The sequence below is a fragment of the Lentinula edodes genome (assembly GCF_021015755.1).
Source record: "Lentinula edodes strain Le(Bin) 0899 ss11 chromosome Unknown C8R40scaffold_20, whole genome shotgun sequence".
NCBI classification, from domain to species: domain Eukaryota; kingdom Fungi; phylum Basidiomycota; class Agaricomycetes; order Agaricales; family Omphalotaceae; genus Lentinula; species Lentinula edodes.
The window spans coordinates 567,638-584,371 of NW_025764326.1; the positions used below are offsets into that span (position 1 = coordinate 567,638).

A 16,734-nucleotide genomic window follows, 5' to 3' on the forward strand; every position below is an offset into this window, starting at 1 on the left:
ATTACTATTAAGATCCAGATTTAAGCCATCTGTCATATAGTGGCTGCTAACAATTGTCTGCTATACAATCTCAGCAACACCTCCATGATTTCTTCAAGTGGCACCGTGGCATATTCATGAACGTATTGCGGGAGCGAATCTTCCAAGCTGAATCCAGCTTTTTTCATGAAGAAGGGGTGCATAACATCCGGAGTTGCTTCGCCCAGTTGCCGCATTGTCAAGCGTTCAATGCGACGGTGGCCCGGTCGGTAGACGAAAGCTTTCGCTTCGCCCTCGCCGTCCGTTGGTGAAGGGGCAAAGGCTTCCGACTGACTTTTGGATAGAGAAGCTACATCCAGAGAACTTCCAAAGTTAGTCGTCACTGCCGAGGCAGATTTGGGAGAAAGAGGTGAGAATACGTTCGTAGGGGAAGGTACAGTGGCCGAGCGGGGCGGGTTGGCCAAATTGAGTGGCTCTGGAATATTTCTTCGAGTTTGTACTGGGTTAGCTGCAAACATCCTCCAGTCAGCAGCGGTTTGAACTTGTTCCATCTCCCGGCTGAGCGTTTTTCGCAACACGGTCAACCATGAATATAAGCCAACGTTGAGGGTGATGTAAATGTCTTCGCTATGTTGCACACCCTTCAAGCGAACAAACTGGCTGTCAAAGTTGTAAGCAAGTGTTTTATGGAGACCTTCCTGGGATTCTGTGCTAGCCATGTGCATTATCATAGACGGTAGACCAACGATATCAGCGTTATTAGCATCCTTCAATAAGTCTTCTAACCACTGCCTTCCATCCGAGATCTCAGTGATTGGAGGCATAATCGCGTGTCCGAGTTGTGTGAACCGAGATATCCTCATGAAAGAGAACGACAGACGGATATCCCTCTTGCTGGAAGTACTCGCAGATTCAATTAGACGATTGAGCCTACCGCGAACGTCCTGGCCTACAAATTGTGCAACCTCTGCGTCTCCCATGGTCCGAGGGAATACGACGAGGCACAGTAAATCCAGACGTAAACTCATGTGCTGGCGGATAGTATACGACAAAATAGCATCAGCTTCTTTGAAACGAGTTCGAGCTGAGGTTATCATGGCCTCGGCAACTGCAGACAGAGGATTATCAGGTTTGGGTGCTCTGGATATTCGGAAAGTGTTTGATTCCCTGCTCGCTCCCTCTCTTTGAGCCTCAAGGTTCGCCTTGAACTTGTTCGCGTACGCTAGGAGTTTTGGAATAGTCCCGACAGTAGCGATTGCCACGACTTCTTTACTCTTGACTGTAAACGACAGACGCAAAGGACGATCAGTTTGACTGGATTTGGGGATGGACCAATCATCGAGGATGTCGACTTCCAAAGGTTCAGCTCTAAAAGCCATTTCACATTCAGTAACCATGTTGCCCGACTACGGTGCGCGCTTACCGGTAATGCAGCAACTTCTGATAGTCCGATTCAAGCATGACAATCAACGGTCCACTCATCATACGAAGTTCCAGCATGCGATCCCGAGTACCATCTTCGACGGGAGGTTTTCCAACCCATTGTATGGTTTGAAATACACAATTCGGCACGTTGGCATAACCGGCCACATTGCCTTTTGCGGTAATTGCCAGGTGACCAACCCGAATGGACAATTCATGGAAAGACTGGGTGAGTTTGGTGCGTAGATTAGAGTTTTCTAGGTGTAAAGTTACTGTACTGATGGATTGCCCAAGGTCAACTTCTAACTTGATTCGACGGATGCGAACGAGTATCGCAATGTCAAATTCCGGTTTATTATTGGGCGTAGTAGGAGGAGCGTGATTGGGCTTGATTTTAGACAAATCGTCATTGTCGTTATGTGTATTGAAAACAGGTATTCGATCAAGCCAAACGGCTTTGAAGCAGAGAATATCCTGTAGTCGAGAAAACCGAACAGCCCCCAGAAACTCTGTGTCGACCACCAAAGAGATAGATGTGAGCATTGGCCTATCCTGGAAGCACGGTTTTCCCAAAGCCACAGAAAAGGCCAAATTACGAGCATCTAATTTGAGACAGTCTTCACTCAAGAATCCGTGTTTCAGTCCAATAGTCAATCCGCCAACAACTCCAGTAAAGGTGACGTCCCGAGAACCAGGTAAAACATTCACCATGAACCCTCCACTGTCCCAATTAACAGCGGCGACAACATTTACATCAGGTAAACAAGTCAGCTCTAATCGAGATTGATCGATGCGGAGACTGAAACTCATGCGAAGGGTGGAAGTAGCATTAGGAACAGGAGTAACCTCGGTTTGGACGGCAGGCTCTACTGCTAACGAGGGCAAATCTATGCGAGTTGAAGTACGAAGTCTTGCCTCGACATGGGTGACGACCTCTGTAACGAATGGTAGCAACATGGGTCGGAGCGTGTTATGACTAGAGTGGACCGTGCTTTTGAATATCAATATCGACGGCTCTATTTCTGTGTTTGATCCCTGCCTAGAAGGTGGCGCAGCTCGATATTCTGCCCAAACAGAAACTACGGGAAGGTTGAAAACTTCTGCTTCAACATCTCCTATGGGTTCTTCCGGACGATCCCATGTCCCGCTGTAGGCTCTGATTCGGGAGGATTTTGAAGCATCCGTACTGAACATGCATACTTTACCACTTTGAAAAGTGAGAGAGGCAAATATATCGGGAGAGGCGGCGGAGTGACTAATTTGCCTGTTGGATACCGCAGCGTTCGGTATACTTGAACCTCCTCGAGGTATGCTCGCAGATAACCTTTGGACACGCTCTTTGCCGTGGCGATATACATCAAACAGCGAAAACACATAATCCGGAATGGTCGAATCCATATTCAAAACGAATCCACTGACTGTGGCAGTCATATAGATTTGATTGAACGTTGCGGACTTCGAGGACCTGAGCTGAGCTGTCATTGTGGGGTATAGCAATCGATTCCGGGTATCATGGGTTTCACCCAAAAAATCAGTGGGAACAGATTGTCTGAAGCTAGAGATTATCCATTAGCTTCATTGACACTAAGGAGTTTAGAAAACATATACCGAGGGACAAATTGGAACGATAGGCTTTCCATTCCCGCTTCACCAGTTTCTCCACGTTGCGTTCCGAACTTCACAGATTTGATGGAAAACAAGAATGCCCGTACCGCAGTGGAGTCATGACTTCCTAACGGGGGCAAGTCCATATCGTGATCATGGGCGAGAGGAAATGCGACTCCGATGTTACTCAACGAGAATTGGATGATGTAGTTGTCCAGCCATGAAATCCTATCAGACAGTGCAGGCTCTTGATTTTTGATTTCGAAAGTCTTAATCAGGCGTTGTGTCTTCTGTTTGAATGCGGCTAGTTCCTGAGTGCGCTGCTCACGACGGTCAATCATCTCCTCCTGTACAAGGCTATCGATCAAACCAGAATAAGACCCGTTTAAAGAAGTAGATTCACCTGAAGTTCATCTATGAAATCACCCATTTCCCCAATTGAGCTTGGTTGCATCACAGCATGAATCTTCGTAACGACAACTTCAAGGGCTTCACTCCCAGATCCTTGGCTCTCTGATTGAATCTTGAAATCGATGATAACGAATGCGCTGCGTTGATGTCTGTTAAGCCCAAATGAGTGAGGGGTCATGCTCAAACGTGGAGCAAGAGAAAGAGCCAAGTCAGTCACGACGACAGACCAAGCTTTTTCGGGAACACCCTCAAATTTGGATCGTATACCAGGACATTCAAGATACAAAACAGAGGATCGCCCTTCAAAGCCAATGCGAAACCCTTCCATCTGTACGAACACTGAAAAGTCTGTCTGTGTAGTAGTTTCGGGTTTTGAAAGGGAAGCCGGAGGAGCTGGGAATCTTTTGGATCGTGTCTGCTGGATCACCACCAGTAGATCATTGAAATCCTGGCCAAACTTTTGCTGTACCGCTAACAAAGTATCCCAGTAGGAAGGTTTCACTTTCAATTCCAGAAAGTGTATGAACGAAGTTATACGGATAGATGATTGATCGATATGACCAGAAAGAAGAGTAGGTGGAAACTCAAACTTCACGCGAGTTTTGTAGGAAGGCTCTGATGATTCCGTGGAAACGGCGAAGAGTTGTGATGAGAGTTGTAAACCGAATTCATGAGATCTTTGACGAGCTCTTGCCAGAGAGTTTAGAAAGAGGCTAATATCATTAACTTCCCAAGAAAGCCAGGTATCGTGCATGACGCGCAGATAAATGCCGGCACATGAGACCTGGCCATCGATCTGGAGAGTCGAAGACTTTGGAAAGGTTGAATGTGACTGGGGGAGACGGGCATTATTTGTAGACGGTTTATTGACTTCTAATATAAGAGCTTGCACTGTACTCTCGATGCCCGAGAGAAAGTCTGCCCTCCATTGCTCCACGAAATGATAGAGTCGCAATGCACTGCGTGGAACGCTGAAGCGTAGAGCTTTCAAATTAAACGCCAATTTGATGCTCTGATCCAGTGTTTCATTTCGCATCACAGAGCTCAGTAGAGAATCTGCAATCGTTAGTGACGCGAGATCATCGTGTTCGTGAGGCTCAGACGTTGCACGAGCCTTTATAAACATCTCTGTAAACAATAGTGAATGGTTCATTGACTGCTTTTTTGAGTGATGATGGATGAGAACAGTTGATGAGTGGCGTAATTCTGAAATCCCGAATTCGAACGTCAACTTCTCGGCTGAAGCGCGCAACCGAAATCGTTTGATAGTAAGAACAGCATGAATGTACACCACATTGAATGGTTTGAACCGTGCTCTCTTAAGTTTTTTGGCGGAAGAAGCACCTGCGTTGAGTTTCTGAGCCCGGATGATTTCTTGAACAAAGTTTATAAGATAAGGATAAACTGTTGTCTGAATGTCCCCTAGAACGATGGAAACTGAGGCTCTCTGAACCAAGTCAGGTGACTTGGAACGGAGAGACGTCTGTGAAGCTGCCAGTCTACGAAATTCATCCTCTTCATCCAAAAGTTGGTGATGTCTTAAGCGCAAGCCGGAAAACATGTCAGATAAGGATATCTGGCAGGGGGTCCGATTCTCTGAGTCAGCGACTTTCAATTCGACAGAATTTAGTTTGATTGACACATAAGAGAATGAGAAATGAGTCTCATCCTTTCGCCGATTCGTCGCAGGTTTAATGAAGGGGAGCAAAGGCTGAAGGGACTCTAATCGTGATGTGTGGTAGGCATCTGGATCCAAAGCGAGGAGGCGATCCCTTAAAAGAGGTGTGACATCATCTATCGTGACTTTTTGAGCTTCGATCCGGTCCATATCCCAGGTGGGATTGACCTCTCGCAGACGCCAAAGACAATCGCGTAAATGAAAAAGGAATCGAAACGCCGGATCGACGCGTAACATCTGCGGTAGACCAACTTGAACCAGGAAAGAAGGCTGTATTGTGGACAAAGGATCAATGACCAACTCATTGCTAGAAGAATGAAGGATGTGGTAGATGGTGGATCGAATCACATTAGAGGAAGACTCGCTCGCTCTTTTCCGTAATCTAACCAGTCGAGGTAGATCACCTTCGACTGCATTGGCGACAGAGATAAGCAATGAGGGGAGTGAGTGTGAAAGCTCCGCCGTCAATTTCGCGCAGGAAAACTCATGATTATCTTTGAACAGTGTGGTTTGAAATTCGAGGACAGAAAAGGAAAGGGCTGGCTGCTTTGCTGCGGCGCGCCCATCGCTGTGAACGCTAGTCAAATCCATATCCGTGCGAGCGAAGCGGGCGGCAATAGAACGATTCTCAACAGACACATTTCCGGAAATTTGGATGTTCGAAGCAGTGAATACAAGGTAGGCAAATCTCCCCGAATAGTCGTTTTTGTGAACAGGGCCGTTTTCTATGACGTCAAGGCGATGCAATACGTGCAAAGCGACGGATTCAGAGTGAATGTCCAAGATTGTGCGACTGGAAACCTTGGGTTTGGAAGGATCTGGAAAGTCGCCAATGTATGAAGACAACCATCTGTCAGTCAAATATTCCGCGTTGAAATGCTAAAGAAACGTATGAGATTGGCGAAAGAGGGCAGCCCGCTGAGACACCCACTGTAGACTCGAGATCAGACTGTAAAGCCTCAAGAACGTTGACGATCAACGGCGTCAATTTGAGATCAATACCGTCGTGTTGAGAAAATTTGACTGTGATGGTATTCTTCGAATTATCCGGGGGCTCGAAAGCGAAGGGTGTCCAATTCGATCTTTCAGCATTGAGATGTTTCTTCGCATATGCGAATTGATTTTCCTGTATATTAAAATTGATTAAGAAGATATCATACTTGTATGAACGAGAGTACCATTCACTCTTATTGGTATGAAAGGTCCCTCTTCCCAGAGTGATGGGCTATCACCACGGTGCAGAATGTAGTGCCTTACAAGGTGGACATATTGTTTGAGGGCGCGAGCGTTAGAGTCAGGTTCGTTATCTGACAAAATTCAATCACTGGATAAAACGTGATCTTGAGACCATACCTGAATCTGACCATTCGCCATCCGAACGATCTGTGAGATCCTCATTGTCGGATTCGTCTCCGATACTCAAGCTTTCTTCCTCGTTTTTTTCATCCGGAGTATGTGAGCTAAACCTATGGGCGGAATGTTTCACCAGCAAATTCGATAGAAAAACTCGTAGACAACATACAGCGGACGAGCAGCTCGTATCGTATCTGCGAAACCGCTAGGATTTTCTCCGTCCGATTCAGAGGACTGAACTACGTCGTCGATTGGTCCAATGTCACTTCGCGGATGATGTTCATAGTGACGCCGCGAATAAGCATTTTGACGTGGGTTTGTAGGCTGCGGCATGTAGACATTTTTCAAGTGTTTACGAATTCCTGGATCCGCGATTACCATGGTTATAGCAAAGGCCGAGGTTAGAGTCCACTGACCTGATACAGATCGCGTGGTCTTCAACATAGTTATGAGTTGGTCAACTCTCCCAGTGGGTCGATCCTGCTCCCACACAAAATCTGCTTGTGTTGCGCTCATTTCATGCCAGCCAGCGGGCGAAGAATATATGTCAAGAAAGACATCCGTGACGATTTCGGCAGCTTCAAGCCAAGTGTTAGATGCATTATAATCAAGGAGTGCCTTGACGGAGAGGTGGGGTAATCGTATACTGGTGAGTTTTTTGTGGAATTGGCCTCCAAGATCATTGTAGTCGAATTTCAGACCTTTGTGTACAGAAACGTGCGCTGTCGCACAACCTGCTTTCCAGAGAATCTCGACTGTTTCCAAAGAGACTTTCACGAATGTTACTGTTGATTACTTATGATCAGATACAATCTCTGAACAGGATGAATCGGACATACTGTCAGGATAAATACCAGTCTGATATTGATCGGCAGGTGCATTAAGAGGATCCGTGAAGTTGATTCCAAGGGCTCGAACAGCGGCTTGGAAGACAGTCGCTTGATAAGCAGATAACGAGGCTTTGATGCCGCCCACGTGAATTTCCCAAAGACAGACATAAGTGATGGTGCGAGGTACTGGACCGAACAACCTATTGGCAACGATGTCAATGCCTGTGAGCAATAATCGCATCAGCATATCACGGGCGAGTATTGAGAATAAGTCGTTTACCGTCGACAATCAGAACAGCGTGCGCCTTCTTGGCCTTGATTTCTGGATAGGTAAGAGTCTCGGGAAACTGCTCTTCGATGCTGCTACTAATGGTCCCAATGTTGAGGGTCATTTCTGAAATGAATTCAACACTGTATGACGAATCACGCAAGACTTTCTGTCCTACTCACCCATATACAAATCGTGCAAGCGTAACTGTAGGTTGAGTTCCGGCATCGTGATAACCACGCAACGCCCGATGCTATTCGGTGGTGCTGCGGGCATATCTAAACCAATCTCATACCCCGGGAGTCCCACGGGAAGAACAATAAAGCCATCCAATACATTGATACCGAGTTCGACCTGCATCATATTATTCTAGAGAATGCAATCAATGAGCTAGGAAGAAGAATTATTAACGTAGCGATACATGCCGTTTTGGGGCGGAATTTCTGTACAACAGGATCGCCTAGTGGAGCACCTCTTTTCTGTTTACGCAGATATTCGTACAAGGTAGAGAAATGTGTGAAGGAGCCGAGGTAGTTGTCGCGTAGTATCATGAAGTAGCGGATAGACCAGCCTAAACTTTTGAAGATGATATCGCGGACCTGACGTAACAATATTGGTTGGAAACGGCAGGTTCAGTTGCAAAAAGGGACTTACTTTCATCGTCAGGACGAGTTGTTCGACGTGTTCTTCATGAAAATCGGCAAAATACAGGTAAGAGCCATCCATGTGGAACGATCCTACCTTAGCCAAAGTATTGCCTTTCTTTGGCGCGTGTAATGCATTCGTGTTCCAACGGGGAAGAGAGAGTTTCAGAGAAACATCAGGAACATCAATTGAGAGCGGAACGGTCGTGGATTCTGGTCGGTAGACATTCGAGGGGATGGTCGTATTGAAACTGAATCGTACACCAGCAAGAGTGAAAATCGCTGACCAATATACATTAGCTCTAACCTTGGAGGTGAAAAACTTTTTGATATACCGTTCTCGTCCTCAACAAGCGGCTTGTCGATGATATTCTGGTCATTTGCATAAAGATTGAGTTCATAGTAATGCATATCCAATTGAATTTGATAGATCATGGGAATGAATCGCTGGTAATCGTGTGGAGAGCCTGAGGACCAATCCTTCCCCAAATCGGTAAACATATTAATATGGTCGCGTATTAAATACAAAGTCGGTCGCCGGAGAGTTACACCGACGTTCCAGGTACGTTGAGCCTTCCATTTCAGTGGAGATGGTAGCTCACAATGAACCTGTTGATACATTAATCTATGATAATCGTATGGGAGAGGCAGACTCCGTACTCGACATGATTCAGCAGAGACGAGTCGAATATCATTCAAACTCGAAGTCATAGTCACTGTGTCGAGATGGACTTCCAGGATAGGTTCGTAACCTCTCTTACTAGCGACCATAGGCATAAGGTAGCTTATGGATGACCGATCACCAGCGGTAAGGTGCAAGTAGGCAGGTTCTCGCTTTCTAGGTCGTTCAGTTTCTTTTACGACTCCATCCCATTGCCAGTTCTGAGAAAGACCTACTTCAGTCATAGACACTAGAAAACCAAGGAGCAATCGAATACCTTCGAGCTCTCACGCAGGGGAACATGCAGAGTCGTTTCGCCACGAAGTTCTAGAAAGACACGCATAGCGGTCCAGACTCGTGAATCGCCAGGCTGTAGGCGTTGACTTTCCTGCGAATCGCTATAAACGGGAGGGAAAAATGTTCTTTGTAGTTCTCCCCTGTAGATTTGCTTTTAGAGGACTGTTTTGCAAGGATAGAGTGGCCGACATACCGTTGCCTGTCTGCCCAAGGGCCGTATTTCAAAGTCCCATCATTCACAGCGATATCCACTCCCCACTCTGGCCCAATATCACCATTACCGATGTCAAAAGGATCGGACGCAGACGGTTGCGTGATTGAGGCTCTAGGGACGAGACCAACGACATCCGTATAATAACACAATTCCAGCAGTGATGTCTCAAGAATCTTTCGTTCAATTGCATACTCAAACTTGGAGAAGTCAATCCCCAAGGGAGTATCTTCATCTAGACTCTTTTTGTTGGCTCTTCTTCGAAGATGCGATGTCGGGAGCATAACACGGCGGGGGTTCGCTGATAGATACTTGAGAACAGGAGCATAAAGTTTGAGGCTATCCCAGATCTTGGCAAAAGTATGGTAGGAAGCCAGTGTGGAGGGTGTCCTGAGATCGTAACTATGATAGTTTACGTGGGACCAAGAGGTGTAGCAAGTATGGAAGAGCGTACTTGTTGATTTGATTCTCAATGGTTTCTCCTGTAGATGTCATAGAGTCGCGGTAATGCTCATTTTCCACAAATTGAACCAGGGCTTGTTTGAATTTCAGCGTAAGCATCTGTTTATACAGATCGTATTTCGACCTCGACTGAAAATCGCGTTAGGAACATAACACCATGTTAAAACTTGCAACGGCGTACTGGAACAATCCCAAAAGTACCTGACCCATGCTGAAACTCCGCCACGAGCAGATTGGGAGTGGAAGGATTTCCGCAAATTATAGCGCCCTTGTTTATATCGATGCCAAGTGGTAGTAGATCCTTCGGGTCAAGGTTCGGAAGTTGTCCTCGAATCCATGTTACCAAATTGGTAAGAAAGATTGGCGTGCGAGTACGTAAAGAGCTGGGAACCAGCGACGCGGCTGCGACAGGCGTGTTTAGGCCTACAGATGCACCATGAAAAGCTAATTGGTCGGGTTACTTGGATCATAGAAATATATAACGGCTAACCGGAAGACTTGTGTAACGAAGTGCGTCTTTGAGAGTTCACAGGATTATGAGATCGCATTTGTGCCAGGATATTATCATATGCAGCCGTTCTGTTGTATAAAAACCATTCGAATCCGTGCAACGTTATTTGGATGCGACAAGAAGAATCCCTAGGAGCGATTTCTGGACAAAAATCTTGAGTATTCGTTGCATTGTACAGACGCAAGAACGCGAGAAACGCACTTCCCCCTCCTCCTAGAGACATTCCTATTTCCTCTTCAGTCGTTGGTCGCCGTATCCAATACCGCCAGGCAACTTGGCCTTTGACAATCTTGACAGTTTGATTACTTGAATGGTAGCGTACATTCTTGAAGAGTATCCTTCCACTAAGGATGGAGAAATGAATAGATCCTGAGCAAGAGAAATCAGGACGAGACTATTAAGCAGTAATCGCGAACACACACCAATTTCAAGCCATATACTGGACGCTCCGTCGTTCCAATACACCAGACGAATGACTAGCCCGATGAACCAAGCAATTAACCGGTTAAAGTAGAAGAAATAAAGGAAAGAAGCTATTGTAATGCATATGCAAGCAATTAGGAGTAAGATATTGAGCATGTCAACATAGCCTGAGCAGGAGTGGGTGTCTAGTGGGTGCTCAAGGTTCAACCCGAATTCAAGGATTTGCAATGGTGGTAGAGGTGAATGAGTGGTGGCTGTGTTGCGAAGATTGAATTATGACATTGACTGCCACTACTAGTACGAAGCCTTTGAAAAGACTTGCGGTCCATGCAACAACCACATGCGCTGAACAAGCCTCTGTATACGGCAAATGCATTCTTGCAACTTATACCGACGTCCGCAAGGACATCTGCAAAGAAGAATTTGCTAAATTTGGGCAGTGTCTTCGTGAAGCAGTAGGCTTTGAATTTGAACATTCACTGGTACAAAACTCATCGGACCTCCTCAGATGAAACGAAAGTGATGATTCCGCGAGTATGTGCTGTATAATGTACATATTATTCGAATAACAGGCCAACAATACATCAATCCAGGTTTTCAGTGTTCATTCCTCCAGGGACCGTCCTGTTGTCCCGGTCCTCCCCTGTATCTCTCGAAGGAGCATTAGCTCTCTCTGTTGCCGTTTGGCGGCGTCGACCTGCCGTTCGCATCAACATTGTGATTGGGATAGGCCACGAAGTCGTATTGGGGAATGGTATGAGTGTATCCTGTGAATTGGAAGTGCGGGACATGGCAGGTGTACTTCGTAGACGCGCAAATATGGATGAGACTCGTATGTCCAAAATGTATTGTGGCTCGTTATTCGGAGTTTCGAATGCCTTTTGGTTGGCAAATGTCGTTTCAAGCGAAACCGATGCCGGGAGGAGTGGTGGTATAGGTGATGTGGGTGCCGGGAGTAAGTAGTCATTGGAATCCGCCGTACTACTGTCTGAGGTGTGCATTTCGAAGGATATAATTGTGAGTAGCACCTGCATGAAAATGATGGAAAAATCAACGAATAGCAACTGGAATTTTGTTGGTGCATAAGCTAATGGTTCCGGGTATGAGTTTGAATGTAACATGGGCATGACTGAAAACACACCGAGTCCAACGAAATCCAGGACGACCGCTCTGCCTTCTGTCGGTCCAACTGTAGCGTGATTCCACACGCTAAAACTGTTGCTGAAGAGGGGAAAGAAGAAGAAGCTTCCCAATGACATTGTTGGGGAAAGTTCTCTCGTCGTCGCACACACGAGCTGAGCAGATAGTCGAAGAAACATAGTGAACAACGATGGCGATAGGTAGAAAGAGAAGCAAAACAGTTGGTATAAGAGGGCGTCGAGCTGTGCACAAGTTGGTAATTAGTCGTTAGAGACTATACAATGATCGAGGGCTTACGGCTTGTATGATATGCTTTCGCTGTACATGATAGCGTCTGGGCATCACATATATCCAATCCTTCTTGAATGTTATTGCGGGGACACTTCGAAACCGAAGGGCCTCTGTCGTCGTACGAGTCTGAAGATCTACGGAACCTGTGCACCTGACCAAGCGCTCTGCGCGCCTAATTAAATGAATATTCTTGTTCTTTGGACATCATCATCGATAATTTTGGTATCTGCAGAGCCTCTCATAGCCTTTGCAATACAGGATACATGTCGAGTCGAATGCATGCCCTATGCCGAGCGCGTCTGCCAGCGGTCACCGTGTACTGCATACTCCTACCCTGTGGCTAAGCGTACAGCACTGGTGTTTTGGAAGGACATGATATGTACAAGTATCCCGATAAGTGTCGTTCGAGTCCGACTTCGCCAGGACTTCACCAAGTTCGTGGTGATTATCATTGCCCAATTAGGAATACCTGGGACAATAAAGTCCTGTCTAGCGCCGGGCAGTGCAGTGACACGAGCTTCTTGCATTGTTAAATATCTTTCTTCTCCGTTCCCTCATCCAGATTTTGTCACCGTCGTGTCCTTTCGATCTCCATGGCCAAAATATATTTTAAGGACGCTATTTTCCATGGAAAAACATTCTGTTGTTGTCTTCCCGTATGTCACGTCGTAAATACACATTCAGTCATGCTTCATGATCATATAACTTTCAGGTTCGTTTTGGCGTTATTTCCATGTCTGTGCGTGCTTGTCTTTGAACTCTTCCCTACTGTGGCGATCTTTACGAACGTTCAGTTTCTCGGTATCTTGTTTGGAGGGTTGTTGTCTATATTGCTTTGGTTTGAGGTGTCTGGTATGTGAATATTACTCTGTCGAACGTGCGATGGGCTTACGTTCCTCGAGACACGTCAAGCTCCATGGATCCTCATGAAAGGACGGCTTTCATTTTGGCTGGTCTTGTCGAGACATTGCTGTTCATCGCGTCGGTTGTTGGGTAGGTGACCATATTTCTATTTCCGGAATCGCATTATTCAATCCACATTCCGATCCGTAGATTTATCGGGGCGATTGTTCGAAAACAGGTTTTCATTCTCATCTACACCTACTTCATATACGTTCATTTCGTCGTCAATGTCGCTGTCGCTGGCTTCTTCCTCTACGTCGTCTTGCACTTTTCTTCGACTGCTATAGCTAAAGCTTGTGATGATACGGTTAAAAACGCTGGTGCACAAGCTCAATGTACCGGGATCTTTTCGGACTTCAAGACTATATACATCGTCGTTGCTTTGCTCGTGTTGTTTATAGAACTTTGTGCGTTGCTTCTAATACCTTCTTTGCCGGCCCACATTTAATTTTTGCGGTGCACTACAGACGGCGCGCTCATTGTCACGCGCTACGTTCATCAGATCAAGACTGAAAAGTCGACTGCGCGGACATCTCGCATGGTTCTCCTTGACCGAGCAGGCAGATCTAGCGGTGGTCGAAGTCCAATGATGCCCAGCTTTGATAGGGGACGATACTCGGCGTTATCTGAAGACCAAGGAGATGACATTTCTTTGATGCCAAAAAACCTTGTGTATAATACGACGCCGTCGACTGCAGAATTCAACCCGTACGAGGATACAGAACATCCACGATACCCCTCTTACCAAGCCGGACCCTCTTCTTATGCTGCCCATGATGAAGCCCCCGCTATCGAAGAGGGATACGGCGGAGGCTCCTGGACTCATGAACAAATTTCGCAAGACGAGAAATCACTCTTACGTCAACATGAGCAGGATGATGATGCTCTTCCCTCTCCTAGTCGCAATTTCAATGAACAAAACCGAGATATCAAAACAGCTGCAGGTCCTCCCACTTCTCATGAAATTGACCCGCTTCCGCGGTATGCTCTCACTGAATCGCCAGAACTCCGATGATCAGAATGGAACTATACATAAATCTAGAAAATATTTTTTGACGTTTGGACTTTTGGATATTCATTTGTAATAATGTATCATGTTGCTTGTATGTACATAGGTGTACCGCGGATTCATGTTGAATATAGTAGAGGAGGAGAACCCTATGGAGAACCGGGTCGGGTGAGGGTAGGTGGCGTTTGCCTAGCAATTGCTCCCGGCCGATCTAACGTCAAAAGTCAATTGCCCCAAGCTGCTGCCAAACCTCTTCCGACGACGTTCACAGACTCATTACACCCAGAAGATTCAAAGATCTTAGTTCTGTAGCGCTTCACACGACGAACACGAGGATATCGATTACCCCGGGCAGAATGTTTTGGCCGGAACTTGAGCTTGAGTGCGTACTTGGATTTGACGCCTCTTGATGCTTAAAATCGAAGTTTGAATCCGGTTTGATTGGAATCAAATTTGACAGATTAATTGCCAGTTAATCAGACGGTTCGTTTCATTAGTACTTGGCAGCATTCTAGTAAGGTAGCGTTTTGGGACAAACCCATAAACCAATATCTGCACTCGCGTCTTTGCGTGCCCCTCAACCAGATCGCACGACAAAAACCAAACGAGCCTGGAGGTTCACGAAGTGCAGAACATTGCATTGCAGGACGGAGGTGGACGAGGGTGGACGGAGGCGGGATGACGTATTCACGGAGGCTCGGCGATAAATGTATGCCACCGAATATCCACGGGATTTTGATTGAACTGCATCCGGGAGCGTTCCAATAGAAATTGATCATCATCCATCATCCACGCACACGGTTGACCCTAGCACATAGAAATTCACTAATATCAAATGGAGAAGTGAACGATTCTTTGCTTTGAACCGCCATTTAGTGACTGGTCGCTCACACTCTGACGAGTACCATAACACTCAGAGCTGGCATAACAGGTCAAATTGGCTTAGAGCCTCTGTATGCCTGTTCCAGCGAGCAGGCTCATTACAGATTTAGAATCCAGTACAGGTACTCAAAGCCCCCTTAATCGTTTCTCTTTCAAGCTCAATTTGTGCTGGACCCATTTGACGTAGGGGCCGCGTTCTTCTTTTTAGTCTGGTGAGCCCTGTTCATTGAACTGATGACATTGAACCAACCCAAGGCGCTATAGGGAAATTCTAATCACTTTGGATGATGAAGTCGATCTTATCTGGAGGTAGACGGGCTATAACGTTGACCTCATTTTCCCTCACTCACAATGACGGCAGCAAACCAAGGCATTCTTGGATCAAATGGGCTTTTCTACTAGCTCGTTATGGCGCATTGAGCTTGTTATTGTGAGTGACTAATTACTCATGCTTTGTCGAATTCGCAAAGTAGACTGACTCCTTCGTGTCCAAGCGCTGGACGAGTGCTAGAACTCATCGTAACATACAGCACAATGCACCTGCATATCAATAGCCTCAGAATATGGTTTGCGTTGCAGGGATTGTTGGCTTTTTCGATCATGGCTGGAGCAGAAATTGTTATGATAGCCAGAGGTGAGTTATCTGTAGTACAACTCATTTTCTTTGACTACTAACGAAAACAATACTAGTATATGCCCTTTACAATAAAAATAAATGGGTCAAATACGGATTCATCGCTTTGATGTTGGCGGAGGTTTTCGCTGCCTTTCTGGGAATTGGCCTCACCTTTCCGTCACCTTCCTTCAATCCTTCGTTGATCATAACGACCACACCAGGATCTTTTGAATATTTTAGGTTCGAAGATTTCGTTCCGCTGTAGTCCCCAATTAAAACATCACCCTTTTAGCATCTCTACTCTGGTTTCACAGACAGTACTGGTCGTATTGTCGGTGGCAAGATATAGATATATGTATAAACGCGGGCATTGGGAAGGAACGCGGATAATAAAACTGATGCTTCGCGACGGCACGCTGGCATTCTTTGTATTTTTTTGTATGTTCGGTCGCCATTTCTTTTCTCATAATATCTGCTAACTAGCCTCTAGTACTTTCATTGCTCATGGCGCTTTACCATATTTTGCAAGAGCCGTTTGCTCCCTCTGAATACGTGTATGTCATACTCTACCCCCGCCTGTCACAATGTGTCGCTCATATTTTTTCCAGATGGTCTATCAGCATCATAAGTGTTACTGTGTGTATTATCTGTTCCCATTTATTTGATTACCTGGTCGTATTCATCGCAAACTACTATTAGGAATGTCGCCTCATTCTCAATTTACAGAAGTTTCCAATTGCAGAACCTGACATTTCGACGGAATTGCCTGAATTCACGACAGTAGTCACCAATGATCACAGTAGACCTGGGACCTCATAGTACGCCCATGACTTTGCCTCAGTTATTCGTGCACACATATTCTAACATCTTCGGTGTGTAGTATGATGACGATATACCAAGAAACGCAGGAAAATTACGAACTCCATGAACCCCATGAGCCGCAACCTGAAATTGCCTGACGATAGCTTCGTTCCTTGGGACAACAACCTCGGGAGAAACAACCTTATGTGTATCTATAGCCCGGATAATGGTGGAGACCCCCGGCCAAGTGTATGACAAGATATAGTAGATTCGTATTAATTCCATGTTTAAATCTGAGTCTCATACAGTAGCATTAAGAGTGTTAGTGCCTCCGCGC

The 16,734-nt window shown here is 46.0% G+C and overlaps 5 protein-coding genes across 5 annotated transcripts; 3 read left to right on the forward strand and 2 right to left on the reverse strand.

Moving 5' to 3' along the window:
- Positions 1 to 32: 32 nt before the first annotated feature.
- Positions 33 to 10,911, reverse strand: C8R40DRAFT_1171340 (uncharacterized protein; the record flags this gene model as incomplete). The annotated part of the gene is made up of 22 exons (XM_046231687.1): positions 33 to 1,347; positions 1,403 to 2,956; positions 3,010 to 3,353; positions 3,410 to 5,974; positions 6,027 to 6,221; positions 6,281 to 6,402; positions 6,449 to 6,561; positions 6,618 to 7,233; positions 7,288 to 7,500; positions 7,559 to 7,672; positions 7,729 to 7,915; positions 7,996 to 8,145; positions 8,201 to 8,472; positions 8,526 to 8,799; positions 8,851 to 9,072; positions 9,129 to 9,288; positions 9,342 to 9,761; positions 9,814 to 9,950; positions 10,003 to 10,244; positions 10,312 to 10,473; positions 10,534 to 10,701; positions 10,755 to 10,911. 22 exons carry the CDS (start codon positions 10,909 to 10,911, stop codon positions 33 to 35), a joined length of 9,702 nt encoding a protein of 3,233 aa, XP_046085836.1.
- Positions 10,912 to 11,017: 106 nt separating this feature from the next.
- C8R40DRAFT_1194286 (uncharacterized protein) lies at positions 11,018 to 11,267 on the forward strand (the record flags this gene model as incomplete). Its single annotated transcript, XM_046233070.1, has 1 exon — positions 11,018 to 11,267. Exon 1 carries the CDS (start codon positions 11,031 to 11,033, stop codon positions 11,265 to 11,267), a length of 237 nt encoding a protein of 78 aa, XP_046085837.1. The 5' UTR covers positions 11,018 to 11,030.
- Positions 11,268 to 11,339: 72 nt separating this feature from the next.
- On the reverse strand, positions 11,340 to 12,237 carry C8R40DRAFT_1046623 (uncharacterized protein; the record flags this gene model as incomplete). Its single annotated transcript, XM_046224376.1, has 3 exons — positions 11,340 to 11,842; positions 11,897 to 12,137; positions 12,193 to 12,237. The coding sequence occupies 3 exons, from the start codon at positions 12,235 to 12,237 to the stop codon at positions 11,340 to 11,342; spliced, it is 789 nt and encodes a 262-aa protein (XP_046085838.1).
- A 336-nt stretch (positions 12,238 to 12,573) lies between these two features.
- On the forward strand, positions 12,574 to 14,300 carry C8R40DRAFT_302367 (uncharacterized protein). Its single transcript, XM_046234646.1, has 6 exons — positions 12,574 to 12,842; positions 12,899 to 12,925; positions 12,981 to 13,038; positions 13,089 to 13,179; positions 13,240 to 13,496; positions 13,557 to 14,300. The coding sequence occupies exons 1-6, from the start codon at positions 12,780 to 12,782 to the stop codon at positions 14,102 to 14,104; spliced, it is 1,044 nt and encodes a 347-aa protein (XP_046085839.1). The 5' UTR covers positions 12,574 to 12,779; the 3' UTR covers positions 14,105 to 14,300.
- A 318-nt stretch (positions 14,301 to 14,618) lies between these two features.
- On the forward strand, positions 14,619 to 16,719 carry C8R40DRAFT_302347 (uncharacterized protein). Its single transcript, XM_046234645.1, has 11 exons — positions 14,619 to 15,102; positions 15,168 to 15,192; positions 15,245 to 15,289; positions 15,342 to 15,410; positions 15,475 to 15,614; positions 15,671 to 15,836; positions 15,889 to 16,034; positions 16,087 to 16,150; positions 16,205 to 16,232; positions 16,296 to 16,414; positions 16,477 to 16,719. Exons 1-11 carry the CDS (start codon positions 15,054 to 15,056, stop codon positions 16,553 to 16,555), a joined length of 930 nt encoding a protein of 309 aa, XP_046085840.1. The 5' UTR covers positions 14,619 to 15,053; the 3' UTR covers positions 16,556 to 16,719.
- Positions 16,720 to 16,734: the final 15 nt, after the last annotated feature.

What these genes read in the sequence shown, in the direction of transcription:
- C8R40DRAFT_302367 (XM_046234646.1), top strand. Translation starts at nt 12,780, where the DNA reads ATGGCCAAAATATATTTTAAGGACGCTATTTTCCATGGAAAAACATTC. An exon ending in TTGGCGTTATTTCCATGTCT is followed by an intron (nt 12,926 to 12,980) that starts GTGCGTGCTTGT and finishes ACGAACGTTCAG; the next exon opens with TTTCTCGGTATCTTGTTTGG. An exon ending in TTCATCGCGTCGGTTGTTGG is followed by an intron (nt 13,180 to 13,239) that starts GTAGGTGACCAT and finishes TCCGATCCGTAG; the next exon opens with ATTTATCGGGGCGATTGTTC.
- C8R40DRAFT_302347 (XM_046234645.1), top strand. Translation starts at nt 15,054, where the DNA reads ATGCCTGTTCCAGCGAGCAGGCTCATTACAGATTTAGAATCCAGTACA. An exon ending in GAAGTCGATCTTATCTGGAG is followed by an intron (nt 15,290 to 15,341) that starts GTAGACGGGCTA and finishes CAATGACGGCAG; the next exon opens with CAAACCAAGGCATTCTTGGA. An exon ending in TTTGCTCCCTCTGAATACGT is followed by an intron (nt 16,151 to 16,204) that starts GTATGTCATACT and finishes TATTTTTTCCAG; the next exon opens with ATGGTCTATCAGCATCATAA.